At 39.8% G+C, this 25,253-nt stretch overlaps 1 protein-coding gene across 5 annotated transcripts in view; it reads left to right on the plus strand.

Annotated features, from left to right (window-relative positions):
• Window positions 1-25,253, plus strand: part of ADA2 (adenosine deaminase 2) — a 117,019-nt gene that overhangs the window by 82,166 nt on the left and 9,600 nt on the right. For 3 of the 5 annotated variants that reach the window (XM_074194960.1, XM_074194961.1, XM_074194959.1), the window contains exon 5: window positions 24,232-24,404. In XM_074194960.1, coding sequence (XP_074051061.1) covers window positions 24,232-24,404 — 173 coding nt within the window. The remainder of the gene's footprint in view (window positions 1-24,231; window positions 24,405-25,253) is intronic. The other 2 variants (XM_074194962.1, XM_074194963.1) reach the window with 2 other exon arrangements.

Raw genomic sequence — 25,253 nt, forward strand, 5'->3', positions numbered from 1 at the left:
ATTTATGATAAAGAAGGCAACTCATCCCAGAGACAGAGCCAATGGAATCTGAACACTGAAATACACTTTCTTACTCTCACTTTACTTTTCTTGAGGTTTATTTATCTTTTTTTTGGGGAAAGGGTTTATGTTTACTTTCACAATAAGATTGTTATAATAATATAAAATAAATAAAACATAAAAAATAAAATAAAATAATTTTAAAATATTTAAAATTTTGGCAATCTTAAGGGACATTGGTCTATTGTTTTCTTACTAATTTGACTCTGTCTGGTTTAGATATCCCAACTATATATGTATCATAGAAGAAATTTGGAAGGATCTCTTCCTTTTTAAAACTTTTTTTCAGATAGCTTTCATAATATTGGAATGAATTATTCTTTAACTATTTGATAGAATTTACTTATAAATGTATTTGATTTTGGAGATTTTTCTGACGGAAATCATTTATAGCTTGTTTAATTTGTTTTTCTGAGATTAGTTTAATTCCTCTGTTGTTTTATTCCATTAATCTGAACATTTTATATTTTTGTAAATATTTATCCAATTAATTTAAATTGGCAGTTTAATTGGCATATAATTGGGTAAAAGTTTCTTTTTTTATTATTTTTATACAAATGATGTTTTTTATACACTACTAAAATATTCTTGTTTAAAAGTAAACATAATACCCTCCTCCCCCCCCAAAAATATAGACCCATATGAGCAATAAAGTAAAGAGAAAAAAATTAAAATAAAAAAAATAATAATAATAACAGGGGCAGCAAGGTGGCGCACCAGACAGAGCACTGGCCCTGGAGCCAGGAGCACCCGGGTTCAAATCCGGCCTCAGACACCCAACAATCATCCAGCGATTGTTGCCCCAGGCAAGCCACCCAACCCCATTTGCCCTGCAACCTCCCACCCAAATAATAATGATAATAATAAAAAAATGTACTTCAGTCTGTGTTCCAATACCTCCAGCTTTGTCGCGTGTGAATCACATTCTTTATGATGAGTTCGTCACAAAAGCTACTTCCATTATTTTTCCACAGTTGCCATTGATGTTTGAAACTCCCTACATTTGTACTTCCCCAATACTATACACTATATTTTCTCTTTCCTTTCACTGTCCCTGTTCTTAAATGTGCTGTAGGGTAGCTGAGTGGTGCAGCAGACTGATCACCAGCCCTGGGGCCAAGAGGTCTCCAGCCCACAAGCACCCCTAAGGCTCAGCAATCACCTGGCCCTATGGTCCCAGAAATTCCATCCAATCCCAGTCCCTTGCAAGAAGTAAAAAAGAAAATGTGTTATATCTGATCACTCTCCCCCCATGGTCCACCCTCTCCTCCATCACTCACATTCCCCCTTCCCCTTTTCCCCCTTCCCTCCTTTTTACTAAAGATGTCTATACCCCATTGAGTATATATATGCTGTTTCCTCTCCTAGCCACTTCTGATGAGAGCAAAGGTTCCCTCATTCCCCCTTGCCTTCCCCCTTCCATATCATTGAAATAGCTTATTGTAATTAAAAAAACTTTTTATGTGAAATATCTTAGCCTATTCTACCTCACCTTTCTCTTTCTCCCATTACATTTCCCTTTCGGCCATTGACTCCATTTTTACACTATATTATATTTTCAAATTCAGCTCACTCCTATGCTTCATCTATAAAAGCTCTTTCTACCTGCTCTATTGAATGAGAAGGATCATATGAGTATTATCAGTATCATTTTTCTATGCAGGAATACATGTAGTTCATCATCATTAAGTCCCTCATATTTTCCCCTTCTCCTCCACTCTCTATGCTTCCCCTGGGTCCTGTATTTGAAGATCAAATTTTCTGTTCAGGTCTGGCCATTCCAACAGGAACATTTGAAATTCTCCTGGTTCATTGAAAGTCTGTTTTACCCTGGAAGAACACATTCATTTTTTCTGGGTAGTTGATTCTCGGTTGCATTCTGAGCTCTTTTGCCTTCCAGAATATTATATTCCAAGCCCAAGCCCTATGACCTTTTAATGTAGTTGCTGCTAAGTCCTGTGTGCTCCTGACTGCAGCTCCACAATATTTGAATTGTGTCCTTCTGGCTGCTTGTGATATTTTCTCTTTGACTTGGGAGTTCTGGAACTTGGCTATGATATTCCTGGGGTTTGTTGTTTTTTTGGGGGGGATCTCTTTCTCAGGGAGATTGGCAGATTCTCTCCATTTCTATTTTTGCCCTCTGCTTCTAGGATATCTGGGCAATTTTCCTGTATGAATTCTTTAAAAATGATTTCAAGGCTCTTTTCCTGATCATGACTTTCAGGTATCCCAATAATTTTTAAATTATCTTTCTTCAATCTGTTTTCCATATCAGTTGTTTTTTTCAATGAGATGTTTCATATTTTCTTCTAATTTTTCATCCTTTTGGTTTTGAAGTATTGTGTCTTCACTTCTCATAAAATCAGCAGCTTCCCTCAGTTCCATTCTACATCTGAAGGATTTGCTTTCCTCAGAGAGGTTTCTTATTTCTTTTTCCATCTGGCCAATTCTGCTTTTTAAAGCATTCTTTTGGGGTGGCTTGGTGGTACAGTGGATAGAGCACTGGCCCTGGGGTCAGGAGTACCTGGGTTCAAATCTGACCTCATACACTTAATAATAACTACCTATCTGTGTGGTCTTGGGCAAGCCACTTAATCCCGTTTGCCTTGAAAAAAAAAACCCTAAAAAAATATGAGAAATTAAAGCATTCTTCTCCGCAATAACTTTTTCAACTGTTTTATCCATTTGACCTATGCTTGTTTTTAACATGTTATCTTCTCAGAATTTTTTTGTATCTCCCTGACTAAGCTGCTGATTTCTTTTTCATGTTTTTCCTGCATCTCTCTCATTTCTTTTCCCAATTTTTCTTCTATCTCCCTCACTTCATTTTCAAAATCTTTTTTGAGCTCTGTCATAGCCTGAGCCCAATTTTCATTTTCCTTGGAGTCTTTAGATGCAGGAGCTTGCACTTCCTCATTTTCAGATTGAGTATTTTGATCCTTCTTGGAATCACAAAGTATTTCTTTTTTATTTAAATTTGTTTATTCTCATTTTGTACAAATAATTTTTTTATTCCAAACTCAGCAACATTTTATTTTATTTTATTTATTTTTTTAGCAACATTTTAAAAAAGAAAAACTTGCAAAAAATGTGAAGGAGAATTCATTTTTCACCTTTTCTTATGGAAAGACCCTTTTGGCCACCTTCAGGAGGGCTTGTTAAAAGTGGGCTTGTGGTCTGAGTGGATTAAAATTAATTTTAGAATTGGAAAATACACAAAGGGGCATTATCTCTCCCTTTCTCCATGCTGGGTTCTTTCCAAGTTCTTTTTTTTTTCTTTTAAATTTATTTTTTTATTCTCATTTTGTACAAATGTTTTTTTACATTAATAAAATATTCTTGTTTACAAGTAAACAAAATACCCCTCCTCCCCCATGAATATAGATAGACTTGTTTGGGCAGAAAAAGTAAAGGGGAGAGAAAAAAATTAAAATAAAAACATAATAATAGTAATAATTGTAGGTATGGCCAGGTGGTGCAATGGACAAAGCAACAGCCCTGGAGCCATGAGCACCTGAGTCCACTTCCAGCCTTGTAAACCCAACAATCACCCAGCCGTGTGACATGCAAGCCACCCGATCCCCACTGCCCTGCAAAAACCAAAAAAAAAAAGAAAGAAAAAAAAACCCCAAATAAAATAAAATAGTAATAATAATAGGGGTGGCTGGGTGGCAGACAGAGCATTGGCCCTTGAGCCAGGAGCACCTGGGTCCAAATCCGGCACCAGACACCCAAAGATCACCCCGCTATGTGGCCCCAGGCAGGCCATCCAGCCCTACTTGCCCTGCACCCTCCCCCAAATAATCATAACAAAAAATGTGCTTGAGTCTTTGTTCCAACACCAACAACTCTGTCATGGGTGGATCTCATTCTTTATGATAAGTCCATCACAAAAGTTATTTCCATATTTTTCCACCGTTTCCATTGCTGGTCGCAACTCCCTCCTTTCTTATTTCTCCACTACCATGTACTCTATTTTCTCTCTCCTTTCACTATGACTCTGCTGTAGGGTCGCTGAGTGGCACAGCAGACAGATCCCTGGTCCTGGGGCCAAGAAGCCCTGAGCTCCCATACCACCCCTTAGGCTCAGAATCCACCTGGCCCTGTGGTCCTGGGCAGGCCTTCCATTCCCAGCCCCTTGCAAGAAGTAAGAAAGAAAATGTGTTATATCTGGCCATTCTCCCCCCATGGTCCATCCTCTCCTCCTTTATTCACATCCCCACCCCTTCCCCCTGCTCCCCACTCCTTACTCCAGATGTCTATACCCCATTGAGTATATTTGCTGTTTCCTCTCCTAGCCATCCCTGATGAGAGCAAAGTTTCCCTCATTCCCCCTTGCCTCCCCCCCTTCCATATCATTGCAATAGCTCATTGTAATAAAAAAAATCTTATGTGAAATATCTTGGACTATTCCCCCTCTCCTTTTTCTTTCTCCCATTCCATTTCCCTTTTTTCTATTGACTCCCTTTTTACACCATATTTTATCTTCGAATTCAGCTTTCTCCTGTGCTTTAACTATAACAGCTCTCTCTACCTGCTCTATTAACTGAGAAGGATCATATGAATATTATCAGTGTCATTTTTCTATGCAGGAATACATGCAGTTCATCCTCATTAAGTCCCTCATATTTCCCCCCTCTCCTCCAATCTCCATGCTTCACCTGAGTCCTGTATCTGAAGATCAAACCTTCTGTTCAGCTCTGGCCATGCCAAAAGGAACCTTTGAAATTTCCCTGGTTCATTGAAAGTCCATCTTTTTCCCTGGAAGAGGACATTCAGCCTTGCTGGGTAGTTGATTCTCAGTTGCATTCCAAGCTCTTTTGCCTTCCAGTATATTCTATTCCAAGCCCTACGAGCTTCCAGTGTAGTTGCTGCTAAGTCCTGTGTGATCCTGACTGCAGCTCCATGGTATTTGAATTGTGTCCTTCTGGCTGCTTGTAATATTTTCTCTTTGACTTGGGAGTTTTGGAACTTGGCTATAATATTCCTAGGGGTTGGTTTTTTGGGATCTCTTTCTCTGGGGGATCGGTGGATTCTCTCCATTTCTATTTTGCCCTCTGCTTCTAGAATATCAGGGCAATTTTCCTGTAGTAATTCTTTGAAAATGATGTCAAGGCTCTTTTCCTGATCATGGCTTTCAGGTATTCCAATAATTTTTAAATTATCTTTCCTAAGTCTGTTTTCCATATCAGTTGTTTTTTTCAATGAGATATTTCACATTTTCTTCTAATTTTTCATTTTTTTGGTTTTGAAGTATTGATTCCTGATTTCTGGCAAATTCATCAATCTCCCTGAGTTCTATTCTTTGTCTGAAGGATTTGTTCTCCTCAGAGAGTTTTCTTATCTCTTTTTCCATCTGGCCAATTTTGCTTTTTAAAGCATTCTTCTCCTCAATAACTTTTTGAACTGTTTTATCCATTTAACCTAAGTTGTTTTTTAGCATGCTATTTTCTTCAGCATTTTTCTGGATTTCCTTGACTAATCTGCTGACTTCATTTTCATGTTTTTCCTGCATCTCTCTCCTTTCTTTTCCCAGTTTTTCTTCCAACTCCCTCATTTGATTTTCAAAGTCTATCATAGCCTAAGCCCAATTTCTGTTTTTCTTGGAGTCTTTAGATGCAGGATCTTGTGCTTCCTCATCTTCAGACTGAGTATTTTGATCCTTCTTGGGCTCATTTGCAAAATATTTCTCAATAGTCTTCTTTTTGTTTCTCTGTTTGCTCATTTTCCCAGCCTGGGCCTGGTTTGGGGTGTTTCTTGAGCTTTTGGGACACTCCCACAAGGGTCTCAGTGTGTGCGGCTCTGTCCTCCCTCCTGGTCTGTGAATGACCATAAGCGCCCTCCTCTGCCAAGGGGCTGATGTGGGGGGGGGGCCTAGACTCTGATCAGTATCTGAATGTGGTCAGAGCCCCAGAGTCCTGTTCCAGGGGCAGAGGACAGAGCTCAGCAGTCTCTCTTCACTCCCCTCCCTCAGCTCAATGGGCTCATGCCCTGGGGGCTCCTGCTTACCAGCTCCTCCTGCTTCTGTTTCCTGGATCAGGGCTGGGGAAAGAGGATGCTGCTTTCTGTGTGCCCTGAGGGCTGGGCTCCACATGCTCACTCTGGCAGAGGTCTCCCGCTGTTTCCCCACTTTGTGCCCGGTGCTCCTCGGGGTGCAGTTTAGGAGACTCCCCCGCTGCTGTGAGCTGAGACCCCCAGCGCCTGGCTGCCTCCAGGAGGCTGAGGTTCTTTGGCTCTGGCGGGCCACCCCTCTAGCGGCCACCCCTCCGGCCCCGGGGAGCAGAGCCTTTCTGCTCTTTTCCCGGTTACCTTGAGTAGGAGAACTGCCTCACTGGGTCCCTTTGTGGGTTCTGTCTCTCGAAAGTTTAGTTAGAGTCCTTAGCTGATGAATTTTATCAGAGAGCTCCTAAGACTCGATCCCTTCTTGTCGCCATCTTGGCTCCGTCACCCCTACAAATAATTTTTATACATTAATAAAATATTCATGTTTAAGAGTAAACAATATACCCCTCCCCCCAAAATACAGATTTGCTTGAGTGATAAAGGGGAGAGGAAAAAAATTAAAATTAAAATTAAAAAATAATAGTAATAATTGTAGGTCGCAGTGGACGGAGCACCAATCCTGGAGCCAGGAGCGCCTGAGCCCAAATCTGGCTTCATATACCCAACAATCACCTAGATGTATTACCCCATGCAAGCCACCCCAACCCCATTGCCCTGCACAAACCAAAAAAAGGAAAAAAAGACCCAAAATAAAATAAAATAGTATTAATAGTAGGAGCAGCCAGGTGGTGGACAGAGCACTGGCCCTTGAGCCAGGAGCACCTAGGTCCAAATCCAGCCTCAGATACCCCACGATCACCCTGCTATTTGACCCCAGGCAGGCAACCCAGCCCCATTTGCCATGCACCCCCCTAAATAATAATAATAATAATAATAATAATAATAATAGTAATAATAATAATAATAAATGTGCTTCAGTCTGTGTTCCAACACCAACAACTCTGTTGTGGGTGGATCACATTCTTATGATAAGTCCATCACAAAAGTTACTTCCATAGTTTTCCACTGTTGCCATTGCTGATCGCAACTCCCTCCTTTCCTACTTCTCCACTACCATGTACTATATTTTCTCTTGCCTTTCACTCTAGCTCTGCTGTAGGGTGGCTGAGTGGTGCAGCAGACAGATCCCTGACCCTGGGGCCAAGAGGCTCTGAGTCCACATAACACCCCTTAGGCCCAGCATCCACCTGGCCCTATCGTCCTGCATGGGCCATCCAATCCTAGCCCCTTGCAAGAAGAAAAAAAGAAAATGTGTTATATCTGACCACTCTCCCCCCATGGTTCATCCTCTCCTCCATCATTCATATCCCTTCCCATCCCCCCCTTTCTTACTCCAGCTATCTATACCCCATTGAGTATATATGCTGTTTCCTCTCCTAGCCACCTCTGATGAGAGTGAAGATTCCCTCATTCTCCCTTGCCTTCCCCCTTCCATTTCATTGCAATAACTCATTGTAATAAAGAAAAATCTTATTACATGAAATATCTTAGCCTATTATCCCCTATCTTCCTTTCTCTTTCTCCCATTACCTTTCCCTTTTTTCTATTGACTCCATTTTTGCACCTCATTTTATCTTCAAATTCAGCTTTCTCCTGTGCTTCATCTATAAAAGCTCCTTATACCTGCTCTATTAACTGAGAAGGTTCATATGAGTGTTATCAATGTCATTTTTCTATACAGGAATACATGCAGTTCATCATCATTAAGTCCCTCATATTTTACCCTTCTCCTCCAATCTCTATGCTTCCCCTGGGTCCTGTATTTGAATATCAAACCTTCTGTTCAGCTCTGGTCATTCCAACAGGAAAATTTGAAATTGTCCTGGTTCATTGAAAGCCCATCTTTTTCCCTGGAAGAGGACATTCATTTTTGCTGGCTAGTTGATTCTCAGTTGCATGCTAAGCTCTTTTGCCTTCTGGAATATTATATTCCAAGCTTTTAATGTAGTTGCTGCTAAGTCCTGTGTGTTCCTGACTGCAGCTCCACGATATTTGAATTGTGTCCTTCTGGCTGCTTGTAATATTTTGTCTTTGACTTGGGAGTTCTGGAACTTGGCTATAATATTCCTGGGGTTTGTTGTTTTTTTGGATCTCTTTCTTGGGTAGATTAGTGGTTTCTCTCCATTTCTATTTTGCCCTCTGCTTCTAGGATATCAGGGCAATTTTCCTGTAGTAATTCTTTGAAAATGAAGTCAATGCTCTTTTCCTGATCATGACTTTTAGGTTTTCCAATAATTTTTAAATTATCTTTCCTCAATCTATTTTCCAGATCACTTGTTTTTTCAATGAGGTATTTCACATTTTCTTCTAATTTTTCATTCTTTTGGCTTTGAAGTATTGAGTCCTGATTTGTTGTAAATTCAGCAATCTCCCTGATTTCTATTCTTTGTCTGGAGGATTTGTTATCTTCAGAGAGCTTTCTTATCTCTTTTTCCATCTGGCCAATTCTGCTTTTTAAAGCATTCTTCTCCTCTATAACTTTTTGAAGTGTTATATCCATTTGACCTAAGCTGGTTTTTAGCATGCTATTTTCTTTAGCATTTTTTGGATCTCCTTGACTAAGCTGCTGACTTCATTTTCATGTTTTTCCTGCATTTCTCTCATTTCTTTTTCCAGTTTTTCTTCTATATCCCTCACTTGATTTTCAAAGTCTTTTTTGAGCTCTGTCATAGCCTGAGCCTAATTTCTGTTTTTCTTGGAGTTTAGATGCAGGAGCTTAGACTTCCTCATCTTGAGATTGAGTGTTTTAATCCTTCTTGGGATCAGAGAAAAAGTATTTCTCAATGGTGTTCCTCTTTTCTTTTTCTGCTTACTCATTTTCCCTGCCTGAGCCTGGTTTTGGAGTACTTCCTGAGCTTTTGGGACACCCCCACAAGGATCTCAGTGTGTGAGACTCTGTCCTCACTCCTGGTCTGTGAATGTCCATAAGCAGCCCCCTCTGCCATGGGGCTGAGATGCAGGGTGCCTGCTGTTCTATGGGGGGCCTAGACTGCAATCAGGATCTGAGTGTGGTCAGAACCCCAGAGTCCTGTTCCAGGGACAGAGGAAAGAGCTCAGTAGTCTTTCTCAGCTCCCTCCCTATGCTCTGCACTAGTGCCCTGGGGGCTCCTTCTTACCGGCTTCTGCTTTTGGTTCTTGGATCTGGGCTGCCCCAACCAAGCAGCTAGCTATGTGCCCTGAAGGCTGGGCTTCACGTGCTTGCTTTGGCAGAGGTCCTCCTGCTGATGCTCCAAGTTATGTCCGGTGTATAGGTCAGGAAACTCCCCTGCTGCTGTGAGCCGTGGCTCCCAGCACCCTGGGGCTGCCTCCGGGGGGCTGAAGTTCTTTCACTGTGGCAGGCCACCCCTCTGGCAGGCTGCCCCTTCAACCTCAGGGTGCAGAGCCTTTCCACTCTTATCAGGTTACTTTAAGTTGGAGAACTGTTTCACTGGGTCCCTCTGTGGGTTCTGTCTCTCAAAAATTTAGTTAGAGTCCTTAGTTTACAAGTTTTAAGAGAGCACCTAAGAGACATCCTCTCTTGTTGCCATCTTGGCTCCACCCCCCCCCCAAATATTTCTCAATGGTGCTCCTCTTTTTTTCTCTGTTTACTCATTTCCCCAGCCTGTGCCTGGATTTGCGGTGCTTCCTGAGCTTTTGATCAGGATCTGAATGTGTTCAGAACCCCAGAGTACTGTTCCGGGTATAGAGGACAGACCTCAGAAGTCTCTCTTCACTCCTCTACGTAGGCTGAGCATTCAAGCCTGGAGGCTCCTGCTTACCAGCTCCACCTGCTTCTGGTTCCTGGATCTGGGCTGCCAAGGCCACCCTACTCACTGAGTGCCCTGAGGGCTGGGCTTCACATGTTTGCTCTGTCAGAGGACCTCGCTGATCTTCCAAGTTGTAGTGCTTCTGGGGTGTAGGTCAGGAAACTGCCTCCGCTGCCGTGAGCCATGGCTCCCAGTGCCCTGTGGCTGCCCCCGGTGGCTGAAGTTCTTTCGCTCTGGCGGCTGCCCCTCTAACTCTGTGGAGCAGAGCATTCTCACTGTTTTCCAGGTTACTTTGATCTGGAGAACTGCCACACTGGATCCCTCTGTGGGTTCTGTCTCTTGAAAATTTAGTTACAGTCCTTATTTAATAAGTTTGGAAATATCAGAAAGAGCAGACCTAAGAGAGGATCCTCTCCTGTCACTATCTTGGCTCTGCCCCCCCCCCGCCCCAGCATCTGGTAAAAGACTTTCTAATAATTACGTTAATTTCTTCATTGGTTCTGAATTATCCTTTTTCATTTCTGATATGAACAATTTTGTTCCAAAACTATATTTTAGTTCTATATAAATCTTTATGTTTCAGATGTTTCTTATAAGCAACATTATTTAATTCTGCTTTCTAATTATTTCTTCTGATCGCTTCCATTTTATGTATGAATCTACCCCACTGATAGTCATAGTAGTTATTGCTAATTGTGTGTTTTCATCTATCCTTTTCTCATATCCTTTTCCCTTCTATTTTTGTTTTTTTCCCTGGCTTTATAAAAAAGCCTAGAGTGTTTGGTATTGGATCTTCTGCTCTTCTGTCCCACTTTTCTTTTAGATTTTTTGCAAGGCAATGGAGTTAAGTCACTTTCCCAAGGCCACACAGCTAGGTAATTATTATTAAGTGTGTGAGGCCGGATTTAAACTCAGTACTCCTAACTCCAGGGCCAGTACTCTATCCACTGTGCCACCTAGTTGCCCCTGTCCCACTTCTTTTTCCCTTGACCTGCACTCCACGGCAATTTCTTTTCATTTCTTTTCTTTTAAACCATCTTTTTTTTAGGTTTTTGCAAGGCAAATGGGGTTAAGTGGCTTGCCCAAGGCCACACAGCTAGGTAATTATTAATTGTGTTTGAGATCAGATTTGAACCCAGGTACTCCTGACTCCAGAGCTGGTGCTTTATCCACTGCACCACCTAGCTGCCCCTAAACCATCTTTTTGAGATCCATCCTAAGGATTCATCCCTCCCTTATGCTACCCTCCCTTTTATTCCCCTAGAACTTTGTGGTTTAGAATGATGAAACTTTAGGCTCCATTTTGACCTGGGCTTTTTGCTCTCTTAGTTCCCTGTATAAGCTTAAATCTGGAATGAATACTGGAATTCAGACACAGCTCTATTCCTGATGTCATAGCCACATAACTACTACTTTTATGTGAATTTTTCCTTGTTAGGACCCAGGCTAAGGCTGATGACCACTCCAAAATCCTGGAATGCCACCATATATCCAGGTCCCCTCTTCAGTCTGCTCTGGATCTGTGATGGTGAACTAAGTAAAAACACCTTCCCTATAAAGTAGGTAGTTTAAGTATTATTATAACCTATTTAATTGATAAGGAGACTGAGGTTTAGAGAGCTTAAGTGATTTGACAAGGGACCTATATTGATAATGCCAGTAGTCCTGATTTGAACTCCTATCTCTGAATTCATATATTGGATTCTTTGGACCACAACACACTCCTATCTCTTTTATCTTCATTCTGCCACAATTCAGCTGTCTCCTAAGCCATACCAACTTTGTTCATACTTTGCTGTTCCTAAGGTGCTTTTTAGCCCTTAGGTTCCAGGGGGTTTTGTAGGCTTCAAGACCACAAGGGCTTAATAGTTATCTAAAATCTATTTTGCGTTTATGTAGTTTTTAAGGTTTGTAAAGCACTTTATTTTTGTTAATGCATTTGATCCTTATAACAACCCTGTGAGGTTGTTGATCCTTATTCTTCTTTTATAGATGAAGAAACTTAGGCCAAGATATGTTAAGTGACTTGCTAGGGTCACACAGCTAACATGTGTTTCTGTAAAGGATTGAATTCAGGCCTTTTGACTCTTAAGTCCTCTCTGTCCTCTGTAACACATAGTTAATTGCTAATGGGAAGGGAAGTTTAAGCATTAATTTACTAGAGAGCATCAGTAGGAAAGGAAACAGTCTTAAATGCATTCATACCACTTGAAACTCTGGAGTCAAATTTTTTCTTTGTAGTACTCTGCTTGTGAAAATCAGCATAAGGGTTTGGAACCCTGTAAAGCAAGAATTCATTACTCTTCTCCAGTATTAGCACTTCAATAAAAATTAGGAGTCACTGATTTTACTGCTACCCAGGATTGTTTGTATACTTAAGGAATTTGTGTAGAGACTTTAAGCCAATATTTGGCAATGGAATTCAAGTAATCACTGAATCTCAGAGTTGAAATAGAACATCTAGTATAAACTGTGCCTGAACAAGAATGTCCTCTACATTATACTTAACACGACCCTCAGTGAAATGAAACTCAGTCATTCATTTTTAGATAGGCTTAATTATCCAGGACTGAACTTACTACTTTAGAAGATCTCTGGCTTGGACAAAGTTCAGAAGAACTCTCACATCCCACATTACTGGACAAAGTTCAGAAGAAATCTCACATCACTTGATACTATGATTCTGTTGCACCCTGGATTCCATTTCATATGACTTTTGAGAACTGAAAGCCATTTCCATCATAATAAGGCATCTGAGCAGGACTTTAGTGGAAATAACATATAATTAAGATATGGCTATGGGGGATATTTCAAGAGTTCAAGAAATGGGGAGAAAGAAAAGTCAACTGTAGTATATAGCTGAACAAATATTGGATTTGGAGCCAGAGAATATAACCAACACCTTACCTTTCTGGGGTTTAGTTTCCTCACCAAGAAGATGAGAGATTAGATTAAATTATCTTTAAGGACCTACCCTGTTCTAAATGCCAAAATCTTATGAGCAGTTTAGGGAAGACTTCATGGAAGAGGTGTCCTTGGAACAGATTGAACAGAATGATGCATCTTAGAGAATAACAAGAAGTTGCTATGAAACTCATAGTATATAGGTATTTTGGTTCCTTTAAAATTCCTTCTTCCAGATAATGGGTCAGCAATAGATAAAAGTTGAGACCTCATGGAAAGCTCCAGTTGTAGCTTTAGTATATTATCTCTCCAACTCACGGGTCAAGCAATAGGTCAGTCTTCTTAATACAGGGACAAAGTGCTATGGTGCTTTTCTTCTGGGCTTAGAAACTACTGTTGGGAGGTGGAGTTGTGAAATGTCAAGCTATGTACTGCCTGAGAAGAAACAATGGGGCCATGGGGCTGAAAGAGAAAGGACCGCCCCTCCCCTAGCTTCTACAGCTCTGGGAGGAAGAGGAAAGCTGAGGCCATATCATCATGAAAACAAAAGAACACTTGGGTGAAAGAGGAATTAGTGGCAACAGCCAAAAACCACTAGCTGTTGAGAAGATGGGAGGTACCCTGGATTCATCATTGTCATCATCATTATTTTAACAAATTTTGCTTTAAGGTTAGCAGTGTTTTCTCCACAACAAAACAACTCTATAGGAAAAGTAATCAAATAATCACAATCTGAATAAATAAAATTATTCTGGTTTTAAAGATAAGAAAACAAGCTAAGAGAAAGAAAATCTTATTCACTGTCACATAGACCATGTACCACATAGTTCAATGTCCACATTTGAACTGGACTTCCTGGTTCCTAGTCTAGTGTACTTTCATTATTTTGAACCAATTTCCTGAAATAGAGGGGAACCAGGAGGCAGCATGGTCAAATAAGTAGAAATCAATCAACAAGTATTAATTATATACTTATTATATATCAGGCAAAGTGCTAATTGCTAGGATACAAAGAAAAAGCTTTTTTTTTTTAAGAAAGATTTTATTTTTGGGTTTTAAAATTTTTCCCCCATTCTTGCTTCCCTCCCCCCACCTCCCACAGAAGGCATTCTTGTTAGAGTTTACATTGGTTCCATGTTATACATTGATATCAGTTGAATGTGATGACAGAGAAATCATATCCTTAAGGAAGAAAAATAAAATATGAGATAGTAAAATTACATAATAATATAATGCTTTTCTTTTCTTAATTTGATGGTAATAATCTTTGGTCTTTGTTCAAAGTCCATAATTCTTTCTCTGGATACAGATGGTATTTTCCATTGCAGATAGCTTAAAATTGTCCCTGGTTGTTGCACTGAAGGGTTGATCAAGTCCATCAGGGTTGATCATCACCCCCATGTTGCTGTTAGGGTGTACAATGTTTTTCTGTTCTGTATGTCTCACTCAGCATCAGTTCATGCAAATCTAAGAAAAAGCTTTTAGGAAAAAATCACAGTTATGAAAAGGTATCATAAATGAATGCGAAGAAAAACCTTCTAGAGTGAGAGAAAATTGTACATTTTATTCACAAACCTTGCAAGATACACCTTACAAGATAAGGGTACTTCACCTAGGTGTGAAGCATGAATTAGTCTTGAAAGTCAGGTAATTTATGGTCTTCAGAAACTCTTTCCCCTCTCTCTTGGATGTTTGTAGGCTCTCAGAGTTTGAGTTACAATCTAAGAGGTCCACCCATTCCATGACATGCCCCTAATATGATCCCCCCACACATCATACAAGCATGATATGCTAATGAACTCCACAGAGGGTGTGTGGGTTAATATTCAGTTACCTAACTGGGCAAACTCAGTTGCATTAGGTCAAGATCTCTAGGTCACTCTTGACCGATTGAGAACCAGTTTTGGGTTTGCTATCTCTGGAATGGGATTAGGAAAACTCTCCCAGTTTTGTGATTGGCTGGGCCATTCCCCCCTTTGTAATGGATTCCCTAAGGGCTCCCCTCCACATCCTGTGAAGACCAACACCCTACATTCCTCACAACTCCCCCCCTTTTCTTTTCAATAACAATTTGGTCTTCACACTTCACCAGCAGTGTCTTCCTCAAATTAATTCACAATCCTCATCCTCGATAGGACTATTGACTTTCCCTATCAATATCTTTACCTCTTCCTTATTGGAGCCATACACCAGTCCTAATTTGCTGATAAAATCTTGTACTATTCGAGTTATTAACTGGATCATACATGGGAGATGCACATGGCTAATGGGATTTTCCCACTTAGGGCCAATAGTAAGATACGCTGTAACTGTTTCCACCATGAACCAGTAAACCAATTCATCCAAGAGGTACTAAATGGGCTTGTCCAGATTTGGACTGGAACCTGTGCCAACTTTCTAATATCCCTGGTTATCTTCTTTACCACGTGCCCATTGTCATCTATCTTTAGGCAGCAGCTTGACAAATTCAGTTTACCACAGCCTCCTCCTTTCTCAGCCAATAGGTAGTCTAGCACCAATCTATGTTGAATACTCGCCTCTTGTTTGGTCAGCCAGCAAGTCCAAGGTCCTAGTTGTGTGATTGGTAATTTTTCCACTACAGCTTGGAATTTCATTAGTCTATTCAGTATATAAACAAGGGTTCCATAGTCCTAACTCCCATCCTGGGCCCAGGAAGTAGGCCCTTAAGTCTAGATAACTCCCTGACCAACTCTGGACAACTGGGTCTAGGCAGTAGTCCTACAAATCCAATAATGTCCCTCTAGTGCTAGTTGGTCTTCCAGGAATAGTTTCCAACAAATGGATAATACTGTTCCTCTTTACTTCCAAGGGGCTCTTTTAAATAGGCCTTATAATCATCATGATAATAGGTACATTTCCAAAGTTGCTGTACCTCCTTCCACTGCAAGTTTTTATACCAATGTCTTTAGAAAGGTCTTCTTGGCTCCAAAATCCAAACTAAATTTCTGATTTTGTGCCATTGGATCAACCCCAAGAATAGCTAATATCCCTAGTGATGTTCCTTAAACTACCTTTCTTGCAAATGGCCATTTCAACACTTTCCTTGCAAGTCCATACTAACTCATAATCACTTTCCCTTAACAAATGCCCCAGTTTTCGCATCTTTACAAGTGATCCAGGTACCATCATTAATCTCACATGAGTCTGAGGTCACTTATCTCTTAAGTTATACAGTCCTGAATACATGTAACCTGCTTCTGGATATGTCTAGATATTTGCTATTCCCCAGGCAAATATCCTGGCCAGTCAGTTATAAACAATAGTCACCCTGAACTGACTCAGTCATATGCCACTGGTGTTTCTCTCCTCTGGATCAGAATCCTGTGCCACAGTGCACCTCTGACCAAGGACTGAGAATCTGGACCAGACTAAGGGGTGCCGAAGGCCAATTCTCAAACTGCTATGAACTATGGCAAGTCCAACAGCCACACCAAAAGACTGGGCATTGACTTCTGCCAAGCTAGACTCTCCTCCCACCTTTACTAACACTCTGTTGTCTAAATCAGAGATAGGACTCATTCCCTATACAGACTCACATAGCTATAATAATGCCACCCAATAATCTCCCTCTTTCTTTCTCAATGGAGAACATTTTCACCCTGCCTCTCCTCCTCCTTTTCGTAAGGAAAAGGGCATAAGTAGGGGTGTCACACTTACAGAGTCAAGGGGAAGTTACAGATAAACATTGTACACATAGGTGAGAGATGGTGGAGATAACTGGTCCAGTGTCTCATCTCTCCTCTCTTCTCTTCTCCCTTGGAGGTATCCAATGTCCTTCAGCAGCTTCTGAATCTGTTCCAAAAAGTCCTCTCTAGCTCAGGTGACTAGTTGAGACCTTGTCTTCTGGTAGAGAAAGCAAACTCACAAGCTTGAGTCAATGTGATCATTCTCTTTGAGAGTTTGCTCCATACACATACATTCAACAGTTGTCTTTGTTCTAAGAGTACCCAGCAACTGGCTTAAAATAAAACAATTTTAACATTTGCTCTCATTAGAACAACGACTCAAACATCCTTAACCAAAATGAATTTTTTTGTTTTCCAAATATTCCCATATTTTCTTTTTCCTAGTATACTTATCTAACACATTCGTCTCCTTAAACTAGAACTTGAAACTGTAATCATCCTAAGAATTTCCCATTCTTCTTACTTAAATATCCCTTCTAATTCAAAGCTAAGGAAACTTAATTCCTATCTTAGCATGTAGCTGATAGCAGGTATCAGAGTGTCCAGGCAGAGGTCACAGGGGTAAGTCAAATGTCTTAGGCCAGAGTTATTCTTCCAGGTGAGATATTATCTAAATGTCATTTTGGAGAAATCAAGTCAAAGGGGCCCAACCTCAGCCATACTGAGAAGATGCCCCTTTGGCTGCCCATCCCTGTCACCTGATATCCTTGGCCCATTGGCTTCCTTGGCTCCAAGAACATGACATTTACCCAGTAGCATTACTTTTTGTTGACCATCCTGGTATCTGACATAAGAGAAAATTAAAAGTCCTGTGATCTAAAATAGTTGTTTTTACCTAGTTAGAACTTCCAGTGAATACAATTTACTAAATTCCAATTATAATCTTAATGGAGTACCAATGAATGAAACCCCTACCTAAAGCTCAATTATCCTCCCTGGGTCTTTGCCTAAAACCTGGTATTCTAACTATGCCTGGATCTACAGGCTTGTCTCCTGCTTCTTACTAGAGGCATCCCTTTTTCTGAAATCATATCTACTCCATCTCTTTAAGGATGACATATCAGATTCCCCTTGGCTAGAGAAACCTCCTTCTAGTCTATTGTATCTTACAACAAATAAATGCCTCCTTTGTCCAGGAGATTGCACAGAGAAATATCTAATTATTTTGTGTTTATCTTTCCTATATTATATAGTACTTTTACTTCAAAGCAAACAACCACTGCTTTGGAATATACATATATAGATCCAAAATATTCCCAATTAACATACATAGCTCAAAACTTCTATACATAAACTTGTTTATCTATTAGCCATCCTCAACATACAAATGGTTATTTTTCCTAAGGGTTAAGTGACTTGTCAAAGGTCACACAGCTAAGCAATCACTAAGTATCTAAGGACTGACCTGAACCCAGGTCTCCCGACTCTGGGTCTGGTGCTCTATCCACTGAGCCACCTAGCCGCCCCCTAACATACAAATTACTTTTCAGAATTCTTTAAAACCATTAAAACATCTTAGGTAGCCTTAAATTTCCAACATGCATTATTAATTTCATTATAACAGAACAGCAATAAGAGTAACAAAGTAACATACAAATCCCTCCATTATTACATTATTCATGAACCCACAGATCTATCCCAGAAAGGGTTATACTTTTTCACATTTTCCTTATTGCCCTTCAAAGTAATCACATATTAATCCTAGGCTTTAACAATACAGTATTTGAATAACATATTCAGAATAGATAACTAAATATTGCAAATATAATCTCTTTGCAGTTACAAAAGAATATCACATAACTGATAAAAACATGTTATTTATCAATAAGTTACCTTATCATAGGGCCCACAAGTGCAATTTGTTCAGAGCCCCCCATCAGCTGCCTGCAGTTATCAAGAAAGAAGTCCACATTCTTGATTTCTTTAAAATTAAACATACATTGTTAATATTAATTAAACATTAAGATTCTTATTTAAACATCTTGTTTCCCTTAGAACAAGAGAAAAATGAATATCCCATGTTCTTTACACTTTTGTGTCTTTACCCAAATTCTCAGAATCCAATCTTATACATATGACACATTTAAAACCCCAATGTAATTACAATTCAACTAACATCCCAACAGTTTAGTTTGATAAAAACTTTAGAGTACTTTATACAGAGAATCCAGCACTCACATTCCAAAAGCTCTATCAAAAATAAAAATACAATTGTTAGCATTATTAAACTCAACATTAAAACCAATTAGAACTTTTTCCCAAAAGACATCAGTAAACATCCCAGATAACCTAGGTATTTCTCTGTAGTAACACAATACCACTTTTCTTTAACCCAAAGGTGTTGAGTTAAAAATCCCAAACCACTTAACTCCTTGCAAAAGTTATGATAGTGTTAAAATAGTTTAATCTCAAACTAATTTAACAATCTAGGTTACTTAATTCCTCACATTCTGTACAAATTTTGTTAGAATATTACAACACTAGTATCCCTCTTTTAAAACCCTCAGCATTCTAAAACTCTAAAAACTTTAAAAACAATGCAAGTCATCTCTTGGGCCTCATGGCCAGTAGATATTCATTAAATGTGATTTCCTTTCAATAAAGGAGTTTTTAACCCCTGGATCTTAAGATTTTTTTTTTCTTTCCCAATCACATATCCCACTTGTAGAGGGGTCTCTTTCCCTTTAAGGCTTAAGCACTTTAGCCCTCCTGTCCATCACCCCCCCCTCCACAGGTAGGGCACTTAGGTAGACTCAGTCTAGGGTTCAAGTCTTAACAAGTTGTTGGATGGGATTAAGACCACCACCCCTTTCCCCAGCCCAGGGAGAAAGCATGGGATCTTTTCCAGTCACTTGGATGGATAAAAAGGCTTTCCTCCTAGAACTTCTCAGTCTTTCCCTTAATGGTTCTTTCTTCTCTTAAAGTCTTCTAAACTCTCCCCAAAGTACAGCTTTTTCTCTTTAAGAATCCCTCCCCTTCACTTTAACTCTACACACTTTGCACAGCTACCACTGACTCAGTGAGGGTAGGGCTGATTTTCAGGTGGGGGTCACTGCACACTATTTTCTTCTCCCCCACCTTCTGAAACTCCTGGGCCCAACTCCCAGTTAGCCCTCTTTTAAACCTTAAGCTGGGGGGAGGCTAGGTGGCATAGTGGATAAAGCACCGACCCTGGAGTCATGAGTACCTGGGTTCAAATCCAGTCTCAGACACTTAATAATTACCTAGCTGTGTGGCCTTGGGAAGCCACTTAACCCCGTTTGCCTTGCAAAAACCTAGGGAAAAAAAACTTAAACTCTACCCTGAAATGTCTAAAACAGACACTTGCACAAGACAGGATGTAGAACAAATACAAACCCTCCCACAGGAACATTCAAACTCGCTTACACAGAATTGGATCCAATTGCCTTCCTTACTTTAGAAAACATTTCTTTTTCTCCTCTTTCCCAAATTTTCCATTCCTCTTGGGCCTTGCCAGAGGACCCCACCTATTTTTTTTTAATCTTTTTCTAATTTACTTAGACATAATTTAACATCCCCAATTGTCCAGCATGCTGCATATTCTACTTCCTCTTTATTTAAGGGTACCTTAAGGTTCACTGTTCATCAGACCCAAACCTTGGCCACCAGACAGACTGACCTTGGATGGGTATTTGTGGCCATTTAGAACAGCAGTATCTGATGAACTTTTTCTTCTCTTGACCCTGTACAGCATCCTCACTGTCCCAGCTAGCTCATTTCCTACTCAAAGGCCTCTCCTTGAGTATTGGATGGGGGGGTCTCTTCCTCCCCTCCCTGAAACACCTTTTCGACCCCTGGCCTCCCATCTAGGACTTCCTTTCCTGGAATTGTCTAGAATCAGTCTCAAAAGATAAAAACCGAAGTTTCCCTACTTTTCTGGGTCATTTCCACAATTTTCCATCACTCTACCAGTCAATGGCAGTGTTTCAGGTCCATTCAGAGATCCACCTGAGGGAACCCCGGAAAAGAAACAAGGATCTGGCTTGAAATCAAGCTATGAGTGCTCCTTTCCCTGTTCTCTTATGGGGCTTCCTCAAGGGGTTCTTCATATCCTGACATAAGCCCCCAAATTGTTATAAATGAATGCAAAGATAAACCTGCTAGAGTGAGAGAAAATTGTACATTTTATTCATGAACCTTGCACAATACCCTTACAAGGTATGGGTACTTTATCTAGGCGTGAAGCACAAATTAGACTTGAAAGTCAGGTAATTTATGGTCTTCAGAAACTTTCCCCTCTCTCTTGGATGTTCATAGGCTCTCAGAGTTTGAGTTACAATCTAAGAGGTCCACCCATTCCATGACATGCCCCTAATATGATCCCCCCCCCACATCATACAAGCATGATATGCTAATGAACCGCACAGTGGGTGTGTGGGTTAATATTCAATTACCTAACTGGGCAAACAGTTGCATTAGGTCAAGATCTCTAGGTCACTCTTGAGGGATTGAGAACCAGTTTTGGGTTCGCTATCTCTGGAATACATTAGGAAAACTCTCCCAGTTTTGTAATTGGCTGGGCCATTCCCCCTTTGTAATGTATTCCCTAAGGGCTCCCCTCCACACCCTGTGAAGACCAACACCCTACATTCCTCACAGAAAGGTAGATTAGAATAGGGAGAAGGGAGTTAGAGTAAAATAGAGGCACTGGTCTGAGTCTGTGAAGGGTTTCTACAGCCACAGAAAAGTATTGAATGAATCACTCTATTAATTATCACCCAAAGGAACCCAATATCTGACTTATCCACCAAAGGATGCTTTCCTTGAACAATCCAGTCTTATTGGTGACCATCAGAGGGGGTTTAGCTAACAATCTTCTTGGTTCTTCTCTTTTCTTTGGTCTAGGCAACAAAGCAAATTTGATGAAACCTCATTGCCCAGATCTTAAATTAATCTACAGGATGAAATGGAATAGTACTCAAAGCCTCCACCTCATTCTATGGATTGATTCCTTTTTCTCCATTTGTATTCTCCATTGCCTTCATAGATTCAGACAGCTTATTGAAATCATATAGTTTGTTGTATATAAGATAAAATAAAAAAGAAATTTGATCAAACACAAATCCAACTGTTTCTGGGCTCTGTTCCCTTACCCTTCCAGATCTTTGGGTGTGGCTGGGGAGTGGTGATGATTCAAGATATGTACCCACCAAGACTTAAATTATGGGAAAGAAATAAGAGGAGGGACTTCCATTTCCCATCTCATATTCCTGGACAAAAAGAGAAATAAACTTTCCTAGCTGATCAGCTCATTGGGAGTCATATTTCTGATAGTCTCAACAACTCTGACTCTTTTCTCATTGTGATGAAATAATTTCCTTTGGCTTATTGTCATTGCTCCAGCCTTAGAGTCTGTCTTTACTTGTTATGCTTTCTGGCTGTAGTTAGGCTTTCTGTCTCAACCTGGTCAAGGCATCTACCCCAACTCCCCTCTCCTTATGGTCACCAGTTATCCAAGGCACTCCTTGGAAGTTCAAATCACCTGTGCAGAAAAAGAGAGGAAACTAAAGGCTCAATGTTGGAACTTTCAGAAAAACTTCCCTTTTTCTTGTCACATGATTTCTGCCTCTTTGAAAGAAGTCTCTTATGCCCTTAGGTGAAAGGGGGAAGGAATAACCACTCTCTATCCCTGTGACATTCAGAAACTACTCTACCACTCTGTCTTTTTTATAGTTCCCTTGTGTGTGTATGTGTATGGGGGAGAGGAGAGGGAAAGGGAATAATAATTCAAAGAGATACAAGCACAAAGCAGATTTGCTCAGATTCAAGGGGAAAACCCCACAACAAAGCTTTTTGATTTGCCTGATAGAGGCCTAGACTCAGTTGTTCCTGTGCACATCCAAGGTGTGTGTGTGGTGCACGAAGTTCCTGCTACATTTTCCATCAAATAGATTGCTGGTAATTGCTCAGGGTCTAATTCCATAGGCATGTTCCCAGGGGTGTTGACAATAGCTAGAGTTCTAGTAATGAATTTGATTTGAGAATGGAATCAATCTGTTGATATGGGGAAAATGACTTACCCTAGTTTTTCTATTAGTTTCTGTCTTTAGGGTATCATTTCTTAACCACCCCCCTTTGTTCCTCCTCCTCTCCCCCATGTTTTAAAAAATTATTTTAAACTTAGGAAATATCAAGCAAAATAAGCATTTCCATATACATAGTAGAACAGAGAAAGAAAAGTATTCATAAACTGAAACTATCTATTATGTATAGCTTGCTTTTCTTTTTAGGTATATTATATTATATTTAGGTATATTATAAATTCATCATGTAACTTTCAGGCTGTCCTCATTTTTCCTTGCATTTAAATGTTTCAATAAACTTCTTTTTATTTCTTTTTTTTTGGTAACTCACAACCACTGCCTGCCACTCTATGAAAAAAGGACATAAGAGCTTGATCTCTTTATCACAAATATGCATAGTTAAGCAAAACAAACTCCCACAATGGCCATAATCAAAATTATATGTTTTAATTTACATCTTTAGTCTTACTTCTTGTTAGAATGTTTCATCAGTGGTCCTCTCCTCTGGAATAGTGGTTGGTCATTGTATTGATTATAAATCTTAGGTCTTTCAGAATTATTTGTCTTTACAATGTTGTTGTTCTATAAACTGGTTTCTTGCTTATGTTACCTTCACTTTGTATCAGTTCCTATAAGTCTTTCCAAGATTTGCTGAAACTATCCCTTTCATCCTTTGTTATAGCACAATATGTTTCATTACATTGTTAACAATAATTTACAAAATAATCCCTAAAAAGTGGGAACTATCTTAGTTTCCAATTCTTTGATGTTACAAAAAGGACTGTTATGAATATGGTTTTGATTTTTGAATCCTTTTCTCTTTCTTTGATCATGGGCAGCTAGTTGGCACAGTGGGTAGAGTACCGGCCTTGAAGTCAGGAGGACCTGAATCCAAATTTAGCCTCAGACACTTATTAATTGTGTGACCTTGGGCAAGTCCTCAGACCCAGGGCTATCTCCAGTTGTCCTGATTCATATCTGGTCTCTAGATCCAGATGGCTCTGAAGGAGAAAGTAGGACTGGTGACTTGAAACAGCATCCCCCTCACTCAAAATCCAATTCATATTCATGTCATGGCATCACCTCCCTGATGACATGGCCTTTGAAAAGGAAGGACAAACATCTTTCTTTAACCTCTTTGTGATATAGACTTAGTAGCTGGGTCAAAGATTTAGCTAATGACTTTTTGGCATAGTTTCAAATTGTTTTTCAGAATTGAGATACCAATTCCCAAACCTCCTCCAATAGCGTAGTAATATGCCTGTTTTCCCTCAGCCTTTCCAAGAACTGTCATTTTTACAAATTTTTTTTATCATCTTTACCAAATGGATGGATTTGAGATGGAACTTCACTTGCTTTAATTTACATTTCTTTAAATTTTAGTGATATGGAGTATTTGAAAATGTGGTTGGTAGGCTGAGTTTCCTCTTTTGAAAAATATCTATTTATATTCTTTGACCACTTCTCTATTATCTTTCCCTATTTATGAAAGAACTCCTATAACTTGTCCTTACATTGAACTGAACACTGAAAACAGCTTTGGGCATTTCAGATGGGAGAAAAGAGAACTGCTTGTGAAAGGTAGATGGGTTCATAACAGACATAGGGAGACAAAGGAAATCTATTACATTCTATTCTTGTTTCTTTCACAGAAGGTTTGATGGGAATAATCTTTTGTTACAATCAAGTTCTACTTTTTTCTCTGAGATCCATTTGGGATCATGTTTCTTCTCTTCTCTCTATGACTCTGAGGTATATGAACTGAATGGGCAAACATATGACCAAGAGTGGTCGTTGAAGACTTACCAAGAAGAAGCCCAGAAGTTTGCCAAAGACCATCCTGATTTCATTGGAGCCAGAATCATTTATAGTGATCACAGGTGAGAGAAGATTGTTTCCTAGGTTTGGTATGGGCAGGAAATTGGGCCTGAGTGAGAAAGAGAAACAAAGTTAGAAAATGAATGGTAAAAAATATGGTTTGTAAAGATGATTGTGTGTGTGAGAGAATGTATGCTTAAGTGATTGTCAAACTGAGCCATCAATTATTACCTTCAAGATGAAATTAATTGAGGGACTTTCCTGGATAATTTTGGGTATGACTCTACCTCTGCATGGATAACTCACATCACAAGAAAGCCATTAAAAATTATTTATTTAAGGCAATGGGGTTAAGTGATTTGACCAAAGTCACACAGCTAGGCAATTATTAAGTGTATAATGTTGGATTTGAACTCAGATCCTCCTGACTCCAGGGCTGGTGCTCGATCCACTGTGCCACCTAGCTGCCCCCTAAGAAAGCCATTTTCAACCTTATTTGAAAATTTTGTTTCATTTCTCTTTTCTACACAAAACTAAAACTTTGACTATACTTGTGAAATTGTTTAACACTGAGTAATCCCCAGCAAAACATTTAATACTGTGTGTGGGATAATAAAGATGTGCACTGTGGGAGAATGTAATGGTGGTGGTGGTGTTAGCAGTAGCTGGGGTAGTGGTTGCAGTAATATTAGTATTAATAGCAGAAATAGCAATAGTAGAAACAGTAACATCAGCAACAGCAATAATTAATGGTGGTAGCAGTAACAGCAGGAGTGGTTGTGATAGTAGCAGGAATAGCAGCAGTTGGAGGAATAGTAGAAGTGTTGATAGTGTTACTCTCTCTCAGCACAAATGATGGAATATTTTTCTCCTCATAGCCAGTCTGCTAATGAAACCAGAGTGGTGATTTT

Source organism: Macrotis lagotis, chromosome 7 (genome assembly GCF_037893015.1).
Source record: "Macrotis lagotis isolate mMagLag1 chromosome 7, bilby.v1.9.chrom.fasta, whole genome shotgun sequence".
Classification (NCBI taxonomy): Eukaryota; Metazoa; Chordata; class Mammalia; order Peramelemorphia; family Peramelidae; genus Macrotis; species Macrotis lagotis.